This window comes from Thamnophis sirtalis, unplaced genomic scaffold (assembly GCF_051295495.1).
Source record: "Thamnophis sirtalis isolate CommonGarterSnake01/CBP01778 unplaced genomic scaffold, rThaSir2_p1.2 scaffold_10, whole genome shotgun sequence".
NCBI classification, from domain to species: domain Eukaryota; kingdom Metazoa; phylum Chordata; class Lepidosauria; order Squamata; family Natricidae; genus Thamnophis; species Thamnophis sirtalis.
Genome location: NW_028261390.1, coordinates 70,113,936 through 70,129,949, shown reverse-complemented (window position 1 = coordinate 70,129,949; position 16,014 = coordinate 70,113,936). Strand labels below are relative to the sequence as shown.

At 47.1% G+C, this 16,014-nt stretch overlaps 1 protein-coding gene across 1 annotated transcript in view; it reads right to left on the bottom strand.

Annotated features, from left to right (window-relative positions):
- LIMCH1 (LIM and calponin homology domains 1) overlaps positions 1–16,014 on the bottom strand; it is a 167,867-nt gene that overhangs the window by 34,509 nt on the left and 117,344 nt on the right. Inside the window, exons 11-15 of the mRNA XM_087724842.1 lie at positions 13,245–13,484; positions 9,195–9,509; positions 6,364–6,618; positions 4,037–4,282; positions 1,222–1,257 (exon numbers count right to left, since the gene is read on the bottom strand). Coding sequence (XP_087580968.1) covers positions 1,222–1,257; positions 4,037–4,282; positions 6,364–6,618; positions 9,195–9,509; positions 13,245–13,484 — 1,092 coding nt within the window. The remainder of the gene's footprint in view (positions 1–1,221; positions 1,258–4,036; positions 4,283–6,363; positions 6,619–9,194; positions 9,510–13,244; positions 13,485–16,014) is intronic.

Sequence of the window (16,014 nt, the reverse complement as noted above, 5' to 3'; positions counted from 1 at the left end):
GTAAGACGAGGGCTACCTATATGCCTCTGTATCTTAACAAATATGGATAATCAGAAGGCCAAAAATCCAAGACAGATTACTCTGTCCATTTCTACTCCACACCTGATTTCTATCAAGCTCTGAGGGCTTTCCATGAAGAATAGAATAATAGAGTGGGAAGGGACCTTGGAGGTCTTCTAGTCCAACCCCCTGCTTAGGCAGGAAACCCTACACCTCTTCAGACAAATGGTTATCCAACATCTTAAAAACTTCCAGTGTTGGAGCATTCACAACTTCTGGAGGCAAGTTGTTCCCCTGATTAATTGTTCTAACTGTCAGGAAATTTCCCCCTCAGTTCTAAGTTGCTTCTCTCCTTGATTAGTTTCCACCCATTGCTTCTTGTCCTACCCTCAGGTGCTTTGGAGAATAGCCTGATTCCTTTTTACAGATCAATAATGTTGGAAGGGACCTTGTAGGTCATCTAGACCAACCCCCCCCTCCCTGCCCAAGCAGGAGACCCTACACCATTTCTAGACATTTATATCCAATATTCTAGATATTGGAACACTGCTATGGCATCACCTTAAAAATGGGCTTCATTAGTCCTCATGGTTGCAACTACCATCTTCACCTCAATTATGTCCCATCGATGAAGGCAGAAAGGATTGTCTTAAGGATTTCCAGCCCATTGTTTCCATCAATTGCTTTTGGGGGGGGGGGAGAATAAGGTAATAATCTCAATACATTTTCAGTAACTTAAGAGAAAACCCTGAAACTTCATGGAAAAAGAAATGGAATGAAGACTCGTGATGACACTTGCTTAGAAAGCTGCATGTCGGGGAGAATTTTTTTACAGAGTTCCATTTTTTTTCAAATTTTGAGATATCAACCAGCTGGGATTGATAAACTCTTTCCTTCCAAAGCTGGTAAGCCTTCTTCTCAACCCCAGTTATCCAAACCTTCCACCATTATAATTCGAGTTCCTTGCAATCATCACAGACCAGACAGAGGTTAAAACCAGAATCACATCATGAATGAGCAAAACTTCGGTTTTCCAGCCATTGCATGCTTAGCTGCTTTCTGGAAACTTAGAATTTTAATGCCACAGAGAACGGATGCGGGAAAGCACATGTATTTAATTGAGGTGAAGGACAAGGAAAGCAGCTGCGTTTCACGTTAGTAGGAAGTAGCATGCAGCTCGAGCGGTTTTTAAGGATCCAAAGTTTGCACACCACAACTTACTCCGTATCATCGGACACAGGGGCTCTGCAGCTGGATCTATAAAATCAAATATAAAGTTAGAAATGCTGGGCCAGGAGGGCAACGCAGGATTCAAATGCATCGCCTTGCAGGGAACACAATTGCTTTTCGCCTGAAATAAAAGTTTTAAAAGGCAGGGGCATTCAAACTTGCAGGAAAAATGTGGCACGAAATAAAACGTTCGTTCTGTCCCCCGGTAGAATTTTAAGCAGTTCTTTTTTATTAACCCCCAAATGTTTAGAATTCGGAATTATCCTGTTAGCAAGTCACAAGTGTGAAAGGGAAGGCAGAAAGCAATTCCTAACAGATAAAATAACAGTAATAATAATAATAGACGGGTAGTCCTCGACGTTACGACCGCAATATCTCGGCTGCTAAGCGAAACATTTGTTTAAGTGAACTTTGCCCCATTTTTCGACCTTTCCTGCCACCGTTGTTAAGTGAATCGATGTAGTTGTTAAGTTTGTAACATGGTTGTTAAGCGAGTCTGGCTTCCCTATTGCTTGTCAGGCCGCAAAAGGGGATCACAGGATCCCGGGACGCTGCAACCGTCATAAATACAAGTCAGTTTCCAAGCAGCTGAATTTTGATCATGTGACCACAGGGATGCTGTAACGGTCGTAAGTGTGAATAATGGCCCTTAGTCCACTTTTTCCGGTAATGTTGTAACATTGGTCACGAAATGAATGGTTGAAAATCGAGGACTACCTGTATTGTTGAGCTCAGCCACACACATGCAGTTACTACACATGTCTTACAATATTAGTAGCTCGGATTGGTAGTTACCGTATTTTTCGGAGTATAAGACGCACCTGATTCCCTCAAAAAAGAGGCTGAAAATCTGGGTGCGTCTTATACACTGAATACAGCATTTTTGGCCTCTCGAAACCCCGCCACCTTCACCAAATGGCCATGCATTGCCTTTAGGAGGCTTCCAGAGTGCTCCTGGGGGCTGGGAAGGGCAGAAATGAGCAAAAAGCGAGCTGTTTTTTGCTCAATTTTGCCCCCCCCCCCAGCCCGCAGGAGCACTCTATAAGCCTCCTAAAGGCTATGCATGCCGTTTTTTTGAAGAAAAACGGGCCATTTTTAGGAGTTCTGCAGAGTACTAAAACTTTTTTTAAAAAATTGCCTCTTCAAAACCTCGGTGCATCTTATACTCTGGTGCGTCTTATACGCTGGAAAATACGGTATGTAGTTGATTTGAGCTCTGAGCTTGGCGATTCGGTTGCAAATGTTTCGTCCCCATTCGAGGAGATGTCGTCGGTGCGTTTCGAATTGTGCTTGTCCGGGGGAGCCCTGACCATCCAAACAACAACACGGGCACTAATTTACCTTCACACAAACGGTAGTTAAAACCAAGGTCTACAGACGCAGCAACTACGGCCAGCCAAACATACAACCTGAAATCAGACCAGGACTCAGAAAGGTATTTGAAGGCCAGGGTTCCCCCCAGACGATCCAAAGCGCACTGACGACGTCTCCTCGAATGGGGACGAACCGTTTGCAACCAAATCGCCAAGCTCAGAGCTCAAACCAACAACATAGCAATAGTACTTCAACTTACCTACAGCTTCACAGTGCTTTACAGCCCTCTCTAAGTGGTTCACAGAGTCGGCCTCTTGACCCCGACAATCTGGGTCCTTGTTTGACCCACCTCGGAAGGATGGAAGGCTGAGCCTGGTGAGAATCGAACTGCCAAAGTGCAGTCAGTCAGCCCAAAGTAGCCTGCAGTTCTGCATTCTAACCACTGCGCCACCACGGCTCTTTACGATAGTCACTACACAGGTCGTACTATTGGGAGAATTAATGCGGGTCAACGCCTTTACCCCGTAGCGCTTCAGATGATGCAAACGAGAACGCTGCTTTCTATTTTCCGCAAGATGATATACAATTGATAAGCTGCAATTAGCAGACTTCTGATCTCCGGAGAAAATCGCAGCGAGTTCACGTTTGCACCAAAGTTCTCGAGAACATGCGCCGTTTCTCTGACCACCGTTCCCACAGCCCAACTGCCGTAGATTTATTACCAACAAAGCAGGGATGGGATCCTACTGGTTTAACAACCGTTTCGCTGAGCGCATGCTCTGCACACGGACACTCACTTCGCTCGTACACACACCAGGACGCACGTTTCCACGCGTCTGCGCAGTTTAGAGAATATGTATCTTCCGGATTACTGCTTGGGAAGGAAAACAGCTGAGGTGCAGCAATCCACTCAGCTGAGAAGATAAAGGGAGGTAAAGCGGAAGGGCAGGCGAGTGGGCCCACTTGCTCACAGGAGTGAATGGGTTTGCTCCTAACTCATCTCCGGAGCTACCGGTTTGCCCAAACTGGTTTGCTCCTAGCTGATCTCCGGAGCTACCGGTTTGCCCGAACCGGTTTGCTCCTAGCTCATCTCCGGAGCTACCTGTTTGCCCGAACTGGTTTGCTCCTAGCTGATCTCCGGAGCTACCGGTTTGCCCGAACCAGTTTGCTCCTAGCTCATCTCCGGAGCTACCGGTTTGCCTGAACCGGTTTGCTCCTAGCTGATCTCCGGAGCTACCGGTTTGCCCAAACTGGTTTGCTCCTAGCTGATCTCCGGAGCTACCGGTTTGCCCGAACCGGTTTGCTCCTAGCTCATCTCCGGAGCTACCTGTTTGCCCGAACTGGCAGAATCCCACCCCTGCATCAAAAGCTCATTATTGTCACACATGCATGTTAATGTACAACGCAATGCATCATGCACCCTGCACAACACACTTTATACGAGAGGATAGGAGATATTAGGATGCAAGGTCTGCACTGGATAATGGCTCACGTCTGCAAAGGGTCAGCTTCTAGGGTGGCAAGTTGTTTGCTATTTATTTCCAGATGTTTCTGCACCTCTGCTGGGATTACACGGGGCCCCGGTATGTCTTTGTCAACAACAGAACGTATGTCCTCTTGTGCTAAACTCGTCGTGCGAGGTCTCTTGTATTCCGGTGTGTACGAGGGTTGCGCTGCAAGGATTTGTGAGATCTCCACACAAATCTGTTCGGCTCCCACTGAATCTGTCGCCAGGGCACTAAAAGAAGAGTCCGTTTTAGTTGGCAGCGGGGTACAGGGTGGATTTGTATATTACCCCTTTCCAACCCAAAGTGTTGTGGCCGGCCAGCGGCCAGCAGAGCTGGTGGTAGACTCAGACAATGAGGAGGTTGGGGAAGAACATGGGTCAGTCCTGGAGTCTGGGGAAGGCTCTGATGAGGGCTCTGTGTCGGAGGCAGAGAGAGGGCCAGGGCTGTCCGACAGTTATCAGCTGCCTAATTCGGAGTCGGAAATCAGTAGGGCAGAAGAACAGCTGGAGCCTGTTCCCGACGTGTGCATGCGCAGAGCTGCCAGGAGAAGGGAACAGCTAAGGAACAAGGGTTGACTTGGAAGTAAAGGCACAGGTGGACGGTGAATGGCCCCTCCCAGAGGGAATAAAGAGGACCGAAAGGGGAGTGGAGTTTGCAGGAGACAATTAGTTTACTTAATTAGTGTGAAGATTTGTTCATGACTCTCAGAGACTCGTTGCCAAGTATTTTCTGGTACAGCAGTTGCGTTTGGAAGATATCGGCCTGGCAGCTCTCCAAGCCTGATAAGGTCTGTGGTTGTCAATTCACCCTTGAAAGACTGTTTGCCGGGACTTTGCTGGATGTGAATGAGAGGAATTCACCTTAGCTTAATAAAAAAAAGGGGGTTTTGTCGGGACAAGGCGTCTGCTTGGTGATTTTGGGAAGCCCAGGTCAGAACACAAGGAGCCAAGGATGAAGAGGATGTCACAGAGCATGTGTCAGGCCTGTAGCCAGGTTCCTTTTGGGACACACTTCTATCTACTATGCTGTTTCTATAGTGGGGAAATGGGAGGGGGGATTGTATGGAGTTAGATGGTATGTAGCCATAACAACATTCTTTCTAGAAAGCCAAGGTCATCCTTTGTTTCTGCACCTGGCCGGAACTGGATGGGTGGAAGCTGCCAGCGTGGCAGTGGGAGATTGGTCCATGTGATGGGCTTGTGGGTATGGGACAACTTTCAACTAGGTGGAGAAAACCGGGTAGCCTTGAGATTCGGGTTTTCCCAGATGTGCCAACGTGGCTCTCTTAATAAATTGGAACTTTGAGCAATCCTTTGCCTTGGACTCTGATTTACTTTTGGATGCTATTTGGAACCCTGATAGCATGCATTAAAATCACAATCAAGAGACGGAATTTCTCAGCTATTTGCGCTTCTGAACGCCACTCAGGCAGAAGAGGACGCATGTCCAATCTAACTGAAGACAACTGCGAATGGGTATTTTTGCAGTAGACTGGCACCAACCAAATTATATATATTGGCTTTAATTAAAGGAATACTTGTTTCGAAGGCTACACATTATGGGTGGCCAGCGTTATCATCGAGACCGCAAAGGGCAAAATAAATAAAAGATTTGTGCCATCCAAAGATAGAAACAAGAGCAAGCGAACAATTTCTACATCCGTGAATTCCACCTGCAGCTCCATTTCGCCTGTCAGCGCTTGTGGCTGTGCAGCCCCTTTAGGAGATTGTAAGAAACGTGCGTTCCCCCCCGTGGCAGGTGGTTTCGTTTCGACTAATTTGTACCGGAAGAAAAATTACTCGCATCTTTGGCAATTTGACACGCAGGAGGTTGTCAAAGATGCGGAATAACAGAGTTGAAAGGGACCTTCCGTGTTACTTCTGGGGAGTAACATAGCTGAGGCACGGCAATCCGCTTTGCTGCACCAATCAGCTGCGAGGATATAGGTAAGTACAGCGCAGGGGCAGGTGGGAGAGTAGGCAAGCCCATCTGATCATTGGAGTGGACCGGTTTGCCTGAACCGGTCCGAACCGGTTTGCCTGAACCGGTGTGAACCGGTTTGCCTGAACCGGTGCGAACCGGTTTGCCTGAACCGGTCCGAACCGGTTTGCCTGAGCCGGTCCGAACCGGTTTGCCTGAACCGGTCCGAACCGGTTTGCCTGAACCGGTCCGAACCGGTTTGCCTGAACCAGCCCAAACTGGCTGAATCTCACCCCTGAGCAAAGGCATGCTAACTGAAAACAGAAAGCTTGTTTGTATGAATAGATAGGGGAAAGGAGTGGGGGAGATAACCCCAGAATAGGTTTCTGACCTCTTCGCTTGTTCTTCAGTCCTTAGAAACTTTTCCTCCTGGTTGGTTTGCTTGGAGAAACGAACAGGAACCAACCGACCTGCGCTGGATTCAGTCTGATTTGAAAGAGCTCCAGTGCTTCTCAACATAGCGCGCTCTTTCTCCAGATTCTGAACCTTCTCACTCTCCGTATCGTTTTTCTCCTCCTTGCGATCTTTTGGTATAAACGAAGGCGCTCCATGACCAGGTTGGGTCACGCAAAGCCGCGAGGGACTTCTGTTAAAGCAACCACGAGCACCGTTTATTCTCTTAGCAGGAGGCCGAGCCCGATTCTACAGAACTGCATGCAGCCCAGGTAAAGTCCTCGAACTTACGACCCACTCTCGACTTTCCCCCCATGGGGAAAAGTGGCGATGCATTGCACAACACCGGGGTGCTTATCGTAAGTGAAAGCCAAATTTTGATCACGTGAGCGTTAAGGAGGCTGCAACGGTCGGTAAGTGTGAAAAAAGAGCCGCAAGTCACTTTTTAGTGCCGTCCTAACTTTGAAAGGGGCACTAAATGACTGGCTGTAAGGTGAGGACTAGAGTCTGCTTTGAAATCTGAGAAGCAGATCTAGAATGCACAAGATGCTTGTAAATCACTAATGGTGAGCATGCTTTATCCTGGGGAGTCCATGGATTTTAAGCTGTTTGCAAACTCACGATAGGACTCACCAAATTCCTCTTAGAAAAGGGGTCCCCGACTCCAGGCCAATCCTCAGCATGCCAGAAACTGGGCCACACAAACAAGCGAAACCCCATTCATGGGATGCAGGCAGCACACAAAACCGTGCCCCCTCCGGTCCGTGGGAAAAGCTTTCTCCACGGAACCGGTCCCTGGTGCCCCAAAGGTTGGGAGAGCGCGGGAATCCCTTTTAGGTAATCCCCAGTATAATAAACACCTAAATTACTTATAGCCATGTACAAATCATGGCATTTATTATACATTCATGTATCTACGTCAGGGGTGTCAAACTCAATTTCATTGAGGGCCGCATCAGGGTTGTGTTTGACCTCGGGGGCCCAGGGAGGGCGTGGCCAGGGTAGCCGTGGCCAGCACGAGGTCACTAGTGTCGGGGAGTGCCTTGTGGGGGCCCGAGCGCTCTGCCAGCGAAAACGGGCTCCCGAGCTCCGTTTTCGGCTGCAGCGGCCTCCTGCAACCCTCCGGGTCTCCGTTTTCACTGGCAGAGGCACCGTGGGCCTGTCCTTTGCTGTTTCCAGGGTAGCACCACGAGCCAGATCTAAGCACCTCATGGGCCTTGAGTTTGCCATCCCTGATCCAGGGGTGAAATTCAGCCGGTTCTGACAGATTGTGGAGAACCGATAGCGGAAATTTTGAGTAGTTCGGAGAACCAGCAAATACCACCTCTGACTGGCCCCAGAGTGGGGTAGGAACGGAGATTTTGCAGTATCCTTCCCCTGTCATGCCCACCAAGCCACGCCCACATAACTGATAGTAAAAGAGTTTGAATTTCACCACTGCCCTGATCTACAGTATCCGGCAAAAATTATTTGGAGAAATGAAGTCACGATGCAAAACCCAAGCCAGACAAATGAAGCGAATGACAACTTCCTCTTTCTTCTGCGCTTCTGCATAACACAATAAGCAAAAGGACACAAACATATACATACAACTATGTTTTCCTCATCTTATGACACAACACGCGAACCTGCAGAAAATCGGCTGCGAGCGTAAAGCTTTGGGAAAACTAAGTTAAACGTGATCGTTTCTCCGCATGTCTCTTGTCTTTTTAAAACTTTTATCGTACTGGTTATCTTCTGCTAGAGCTGGGGTGTCAAACTCAATTGCATTGAGGGCCACATCAGGGCTGTGTTTGACCTCGGAGGGGCTGGCGCAGAGGTGGGTTCCTACCAGTTCGCACCTATTCGGTAGAACCGGTCCGTCAAATCTACCGAACTGGTTAGAAGAGGTTCCACCAGTGGACCCAGAAAGCAGGCCACACCTACAGAAGAGGTTCCAAAATTGTTTGAAACCCACCACTGGTCCTTGGATATGATTATTCTACACTATCATGCTCCTATTTATAAAACTCAGTGCCTCTGTGAAAGGTAAGGATGACTACTGCGTTTGTGGTGCAATCAGAACATTGCGTGTGTTGAAGTTGTTTTAATGCAAACCAAAGATGCCTTTTAAAAAACAAGTTTACATCATATTCTTATGCATGCCAGTGCTGTGTGTGAGGTCATTTAAGGTGGTTCTGACAAGTGTCGTCGGCATCTTCATATCTGGTCACATGGGCGGCAAGCCACTCCCATCCGGTCACATGGGCAGCAAGCCACTCCCACAAAGGAGGCCACACCCACAGAGTAGGTTCGAACAATTTTTGAAACCCACCACTGGGCTGGCGTGGCTGACTGGGTAGGTGTGGCCAGCTTGAAGCCACACTGGGCGTGGCGAGCGGGTGGGGGTGTGGCTAGCGGGGTGGGCGTGACCAGCTTGACGCCATTCCTCAAACTGCTGTCATGTTTCCTCTTTGTATTGGGTAGACTAGGCCGAAGCCACGCTGGCCCGATATTTCCTTTTCGAATTGGGCAGACCAGAACGAAGTGATGCTGGTAGAACAGGCTGAAGCAACACGGGCTGGCCCCTTACACTCTCCGGGATGGCCCCACGGGCCAGATCCGACCACACTGCACCCTGGATCCGGCCCTTGAGTTTGACACCCCTGCACTAGAATACGATGGCACCGGATTGGTTTCGATTGGCCTCCCCTCGTGTTAAATTCATTCTTTTTCCTTAAGCAATACCCCTCAAACTTTTCCATGCAAAAGTAGGTGTAGGAAGCTCACAATAACTGTTCTGCTTTTTCTGCTTTCGGCTGAAGTTTTGGCTCCCTCTGACCAACCACTTTTCTTTGGCGCTTCAACGGAGCATTACAAGTCGCTAAATGGGTAGCCGGGTTAAGAGGACTTATCGGTTTCGGGAAAGTCCCGAATCTTCTAACCATCATATCATCTCTTTCAAGATCTGGGAAGCGGTCGTCTGATTCTTCTTCGCTATTTTCTTGACGCTCACTCAGAGTGCTGGAAAGTTTCCTCCAGGCCTCAGCGCAAACATCCCGGATTGATGACTTGTGCCCATCGGAATCGGGCAACGATATTTCGCTAACGTAAGAGAGCAGGAAAGAGAGAGAGAGAGAGAGAGTGGAGGAGGAGTAGAAATAATGAAAGCCGCACGGAAAGGCGAAAGAGGAATCTTGACTTATCTTTCACAAGGAGCATCAAAGGTTTTTTAACGGTAAGGTTGAAAGAAGATTTGCACCCGTGGTTTACATAACGGGAAGCTTAGCAAACCTCAATACTTTGCATTCTGCGTCACCCAGAAGGAGGAGGAAAAAAACACACACACACACACACCCCACACACAATGGCATGGACCACTTTTAAGATATACACTTCAAACGTTTCCTGAAGGGAAAGCAGAGAAGGGATATAGAGAACCTCGCCAAATGGCTAAATTTGCAGAATTGACTGCTTTGATTGAAGGACAGAATACAATTAATTTTATTTCTATAAAATTGGAAGTTTCTTTTTCTTTTTTCCAAAGAATTATTTTTATTCTCTGACATGCCATTTTAAGTATACATTCACACAATGGTTATTATTCTTCTTTACATTTATCATTCTTATACGTTTATTATTTCAATTAAGAGGTTATAATATACAGTTTCTGCGGCTTTATTTACCATCCCTTCCTCCTTTCGTAACACCACCTTGTTTTTCCCCTTTATTTTCTGAAAAACTTTTGGAAGTTTGGAACCTTTTTGGCCGTGAATGCCCAAACTGGAATGCGGAATGTATTCATCCTAAATTGTACAGCTAAAAGTCTATAGAGAGATTCTCGCTCATCCCTGGTTTGTCCCAAAGGTGCTTTTTCGCAAGGCAACTGAACTTCCTTTTTTTAATCTTTGGAGCAAATGACCAGCTATCTGCAAGGAATACAAATCCTTCCATTCCTTACTGCTCCAGTCAGAGCTGAAGAAGCTTCTTGGAAGAGCAATTTTATAAGATATGGGACTTGTTTTATCAGTGGCTGGGAGATAAAACTTGGAAATGAAAAAATGTTTTACTCATGTTTCAACTGAAGGAGTTAAATGATAACACAATCATGCTGTTAAAAAGATTAATGACGATACAATGAAAAACTGATACCACCTATGAATTGAATACTTTAGAATTTTTTGTTTTAAAAAGGATAAGGATAACAACGATCTTATGCATATTTGATAGAGGATTGGTGATATAATGTATAACCTTAAGAACATATTACAATGGTATCTTGTTGTTGATAAATAATTTTAATAAGGGAATAATTAAAAATTGGTATATGTATGTAGCGACTATTTAGAATATTGTGTTGAAAATTGAAGGAATAAGATTTCTGTTTGAAGGTGTGCGGTACAAGGATAACAATGAACACAAGCACACCTGATAGTTGATTGCTGGAATTATGTATAATGGAAAATAGTGATATATAAATATAAATGGTTGGGGGGAAAAATATTTTCTTTCACATGGGGATTATATAAAGGTGTACTGTTATCAAATAGATAACCAAGAATGTAAGGAAAGTACGATTTATTGGGGAAAAAAATAATACTAATCGTAATTGAACATATACTGGACAATGAAAGCGAGGCATTTAGTTATACTAGATGAAAAATCTGTGATGGTAAATGTTATTCGAGAATCTGGATGTTAAAACACCTGTAACCAAACGACATGCTGTATGTGATGATGCTTTTTGTTGTTGTTGTTGTTTTCTTTTTTATTGTTGTATGTATGTGTTGTCTGTGTAATAAAAATAAAAATTTATATATATAAAAAAGAAGCTTCTTGGATGAGAAGCGAAATGTTTTCAAAGAAACACACACACAGACACCGATAAAAGTCTAATTTGAAAAATCACATTTGGGACTTCCTTTCTGGCTTCCTCCTCCTTCTCAGCCCAAAATAAAAAAAATTGGAAGCGTACAAAAAAGAAAACAAGAAGCAAAGTTTGGATGAAAAGGCGAAGGGGGAAATAAAAATAACATTTGCAAGGTTAAACATTTAAGGAGTATCTGGACGTGGGAGATCGGAGAAGCCGATGCGAGGGAAACAAATAACACGGGAGACGTTGAGTAATAATAATAAAAAAACATATACTCCTCAAAGCTGTGGCAAACAGAGTCAGAAAAATGACAGATAAGACTTCCCTGAATAGCAGCTCATTCGTTCCCCAACGGAAGGCGGGCAGAGTGGAAATCTGGGGAGTGTAAATTTACACAGGGCCGCTTTTCAAAAGTGAGATTAGGCCCCCACCGTCCTTCCGCTACACTTGATAGTAAAAGACCGCCGTCTAGCCCAAGTCGCTTCGGATATCTTGCCATGCAAGATGGGACCGAACGAGGCCTGTTGTTGTTACAGCTGCTTCCTGAACGGGGATGCCAGGACGTGGGAAGTTTTGAGATCCAGACATCGGAAGAAAGCGAAGTGCTTTCTATTCAGGGCTACAACCTTAACAATTAAGGGATTTCCCTGGTCACTGCACAGATGTGATCAGAAAAGGATGGGAACGGCCTCAAAGGTGGTCCAGGGTGCTATCTTTAGCCACATCACCATCCTCCTCCTCCTCTTTTAACGACCCCATAATCCCTTGCAGGGAGGAGTCTGGGCAACCGGATGGTGCTTACTGGCCCAATGCCCTTCCTGTTGCCAATACGGAGTTTTGTTTGGCAGACATATTCTCATCTTGCCCAGAGAGAGAAATATCGGCCTCCACCTAGGATCGAACTCACAGCCTTCTGATTGTGAGGCGAGAGCGCCATCTCTAGGCCACAGCATCCTATATTTAGCCACCGGCGGGGGGTGGGTGGGAGGGATTAATCCCCTTATTGCTTATAGAAGGATCGGCATCCTAGATTCATGAAGCATAAAAATGGTCCTCAACGTGTTGAGGTGAAAATTCATGAGACATTCATTAAGCGACGTTCGCTCCATTTTACGACCTCCCTTGCTGCTCCTGTGACATGAATCGCCACGGTCGTTCAATGAGCAACCCAGTTGTTAAGGGAATCTGGCTTCCCCCGTTGACTTGGCGGGTCAGAAGGCCGCAAAAGGGGATCGCATGACCCTGAGGGAATCCGCCGCCGTCATAAATAGGAGGCAGTTGCCAAGCATCCGAATTTTGATTCGGTGACCGTGGGCAAATGTTGCAACGGGCGTTAAGGGTGGAAAAACCGTAAGGGACATAAGCCCCTTTTTTCCCAGTGCCGTTGTAACTTTGAACGGTCACGAAAGGAACTGTTGTAAAATGAGGACTTTCTGTTTGTCTCCTGCAAACTCCATTCCCCTTTCGCTCCTCTTTTATTTCCTCTGGGGGGGGGGCATTCACCGTCCACCTGTGGCCTTACTCCCAAGTCGACCCCTGTTCTTTAGCTCTTCCCTTTGTCTGGGGACTCTGCGCATGCGCACACTGGGAACAGGCTCCAGCTGTTCCTCTGCCTCACTGACGTCCGACTCCGAAGGCAGCTGTTAACTGGCATACGGCTCTGGCCCCCTCTCTGCCTCCGACACAGAGCCCTCATCCGAGCCTTTCCCAGACTCCAGGACTGGCCCATCTTCCTCCCCAACCTCCTCCCTGTCTGAACTTGTTACTAACTTGCTAACTGCAGTGATTCCCTTCACAACGGAGGCAAGAAAGGTCGTAAAATTGGGGCAAAATCAGCTTAGCAAATGTCTCACCTCACAGCAGAAATTTCGGGCTCAATTGTGATGGTTGGTCGAGGAACTTATCTACATTAAGATTCCGGCTACGGCATCAGAACTGCGACATTATCTTCCTCTAGGCCGACATACCTCATTTCCCCTGAAACTTTCAGTCGATCCCAGATCTCTTTATCCTTTGGGGTGATCGATGCTTTCCCACAACTCAGAAAGTCCGCTTGAGAAGGGCTGGCCTGGGTTGGTTTCTTAGCCAGGCCATGGCTGTGTGTCTCAAGAATTTTTGCTGGGCCTTCGTCCTGCAAGGATGTTTGGTCTTCCTTCAGCGCTTGGCCGATGTCACGCTTGGCCGACGTCACGGGTACCTTTTTCCCACTAGTATAATATTCGTCCCAAAAGGCATCGAAAAAGGATTTCATAGGACGAGACAAGGACAAATCACACACCATCAGTGAAGTCCCAACCTTACAACTTGCAGCACTGCATTAATTAGGAGCACAGAACCATCGCCAGCTGTTTACCTCTGGAGTAGTATCCGCCATTTTGGGGGAAAAACACCACTGTTACCCTGACTACGATGATCTCTGTTATTTTACTGGAAAGTTTTAGTACGGAGTTTCCCCCCAATATTTACGGCTTTGTGGACGGGCTGGAGGTGGGGGGGGAGAGGGGGGGTTCTGTGCGTGAGCGGCCAGCCAGTACACGCGCAGCTCCATTTGCACGAGCGGTGTGCACGCACGCCTGCCCCTCGCACAAATGGAGCGTGGGTGCCAACACACGCTCTGCTTGGGCAAGTGAAGAGGGGTGTATGGGCACGCTCGCCGACCGTTTCCACGCCCCCGTTTCAAAATCCTCATGGCTAGCATCCCCTAACCCTAACCAAGCATCTTCGATAACATCTTTAATTCAGAAAAGGCAAAGATGTAATGTGAAAATAGAGAGGGTACAGTTGAGCTACCTTAAGATCCTAGAACAGCGGCCCCCAACCTTTTGCGCGCCAGGAACCAGTTTTGTTGCGGCCCGCCAGGGGCCAGTGGAGCTGGCAGTAGATTCGGACAGTGAGGAGATTGGGGAGGAAGATGGTCCAGTCCTGGAGTCTGGGGAATGCTCTGAGGAGGGCTCTGTGTCGGAGGCAGAGAGGGGGCCAGGGCCGTCTGACAGTTATCAACTGCCTTCAGAGTCAGACATCAGTGAGGCAGAAGAACAGCTGGAGCCTGTTTCCAGGAAGACAAAAGCTAAAGAACAGGGGTGGACTTGGGAGTAAGGCCACAGGTGGACGATGAATGCCCCCCTCGGAGAAAATAAAAGAGGAGCGAAAGGGGAGTGGAGTTTGCAGGAGACAACTAGTTCACTTAATTGGCTTGTGACTCTCTGAGACTCCTTGCCAAGTTCTGCTGAGATCGGCCTGGCAGCTCTCCAAGCCAGATAAGGTCTGTGACCGTAAATCCTCCCTTGAAAGACTTTGCCGGAGGTGAATGAGCAGAATTCACAGGAAATTAATCAAAGGGGTTTTTTGTCGGGAGAAGGAGTTTGCTTCGTGCCCTTGGGAAGTCCCGGTCAGAATAGGTTCCGTGGAGAGAGGGGGACCAGAGGGGGTATAATTGCACCCATTGCCTGCGTTTTGGGGATGGGGCTTCGCTTGCCGTGGACCGGTGTCGGGCCATTAACTGGAGGGTTGGGGACCCCTGTCCTAAAAGGTCCAGATTCAAGGTGCTCTCTACAGCTCCAAACTCTGTCGAGTCAAACTATCAACGCCTTCTCCTCCACTAGGTTTACGGCGATACCTAATTTCGACAATCATGAAGCCTACTTTCCCACACTCTCGTGAATTCAGAGTTTTGTTCCCAAATATAGCAGCTGGTGGGAGTTTTCAACTGGCGCTAAGAGCTTTGCCAAGGCCGAGGCTGGCATCTCTTGACAGTCCTGATATGTATGTTCTTCAGAGACCTTTCCAAGACATGACTCATTTCGGAGAGGCAGACTAGAAAATGTTGACACAGCGACTCTGTCCCCCCCGAAACGAGACATTTTTTATCTGCCTTAAAAGCCGCTGAAACAGGCAGATCTTGGGAAAGATATTTCCCCCCCCCCTGAAACTCGCTGGGAGAACTGATTATCCCGCCATTTGGCAGAAGGACAGACCTATTCTTTATGCGCAAAGAACAAATAAACAGAGAATATTATATTTGTGACCTCTAGGAAGGCTACCATTTGACAATTTGCTATGAATTATACCTTTGGGTTTTGAAGAGGGGGAAAATGCATTAATTTTTCAGAGAGAGAGAGAGGGAGAGGGGGGAAAAAGAAAGGAAGGAAGGAAGAAAGAAGGCAGGCAGGAAATAAAGAAAGAAAAAAAATAAAGAAAGAAAGCAGGCAGGAAAGAAGGAAGAAAGAAAGAAGGAAGGAAAGAAGAAAGGAAAGAAGAAATAGGAGGGAGAGAGAAAAAGGTGGAAAAGTTGAAGGGTGGAAGGGAAAGGAGGAGGAAGAGGAGGATGGGAGGGAAAGGAGGAGAAGGATGGGAGAGTCAAAGAGAAAGAGAGGAAGAGAGAGGGGGAAGAAAGAAAGAAAGTAAGAAAGAAAAAGAAAGAAAGGAGAAGGATGGGAGACAGAGAGAGAGAGGAAGAAAGTGGGGGAAGAAAGAAAGAAAGAGAAAGAAGGAGAAGGATGGGAGACAGAGAGAGAGAGGAAGAGAGAGGGGGAAGAAAGAAAGAAAGAAAGAGAAAGGAAGAGAAGAGGAGAGAAAGAAAAAGGTGGAAAAGTTGAAGGGTGAAAGGGAAAAGAGGAAGAGGAGGAAGAGGAGGAGCAGGAGGATGGGAGGGAAAGAAGGAGGAGGAGGGGAGAGACAAAGCAAAGGAGAGGAATTGAGAGGGGGAAGAAATAAAGAAAGAAAGAAGGTAGAAAGAAG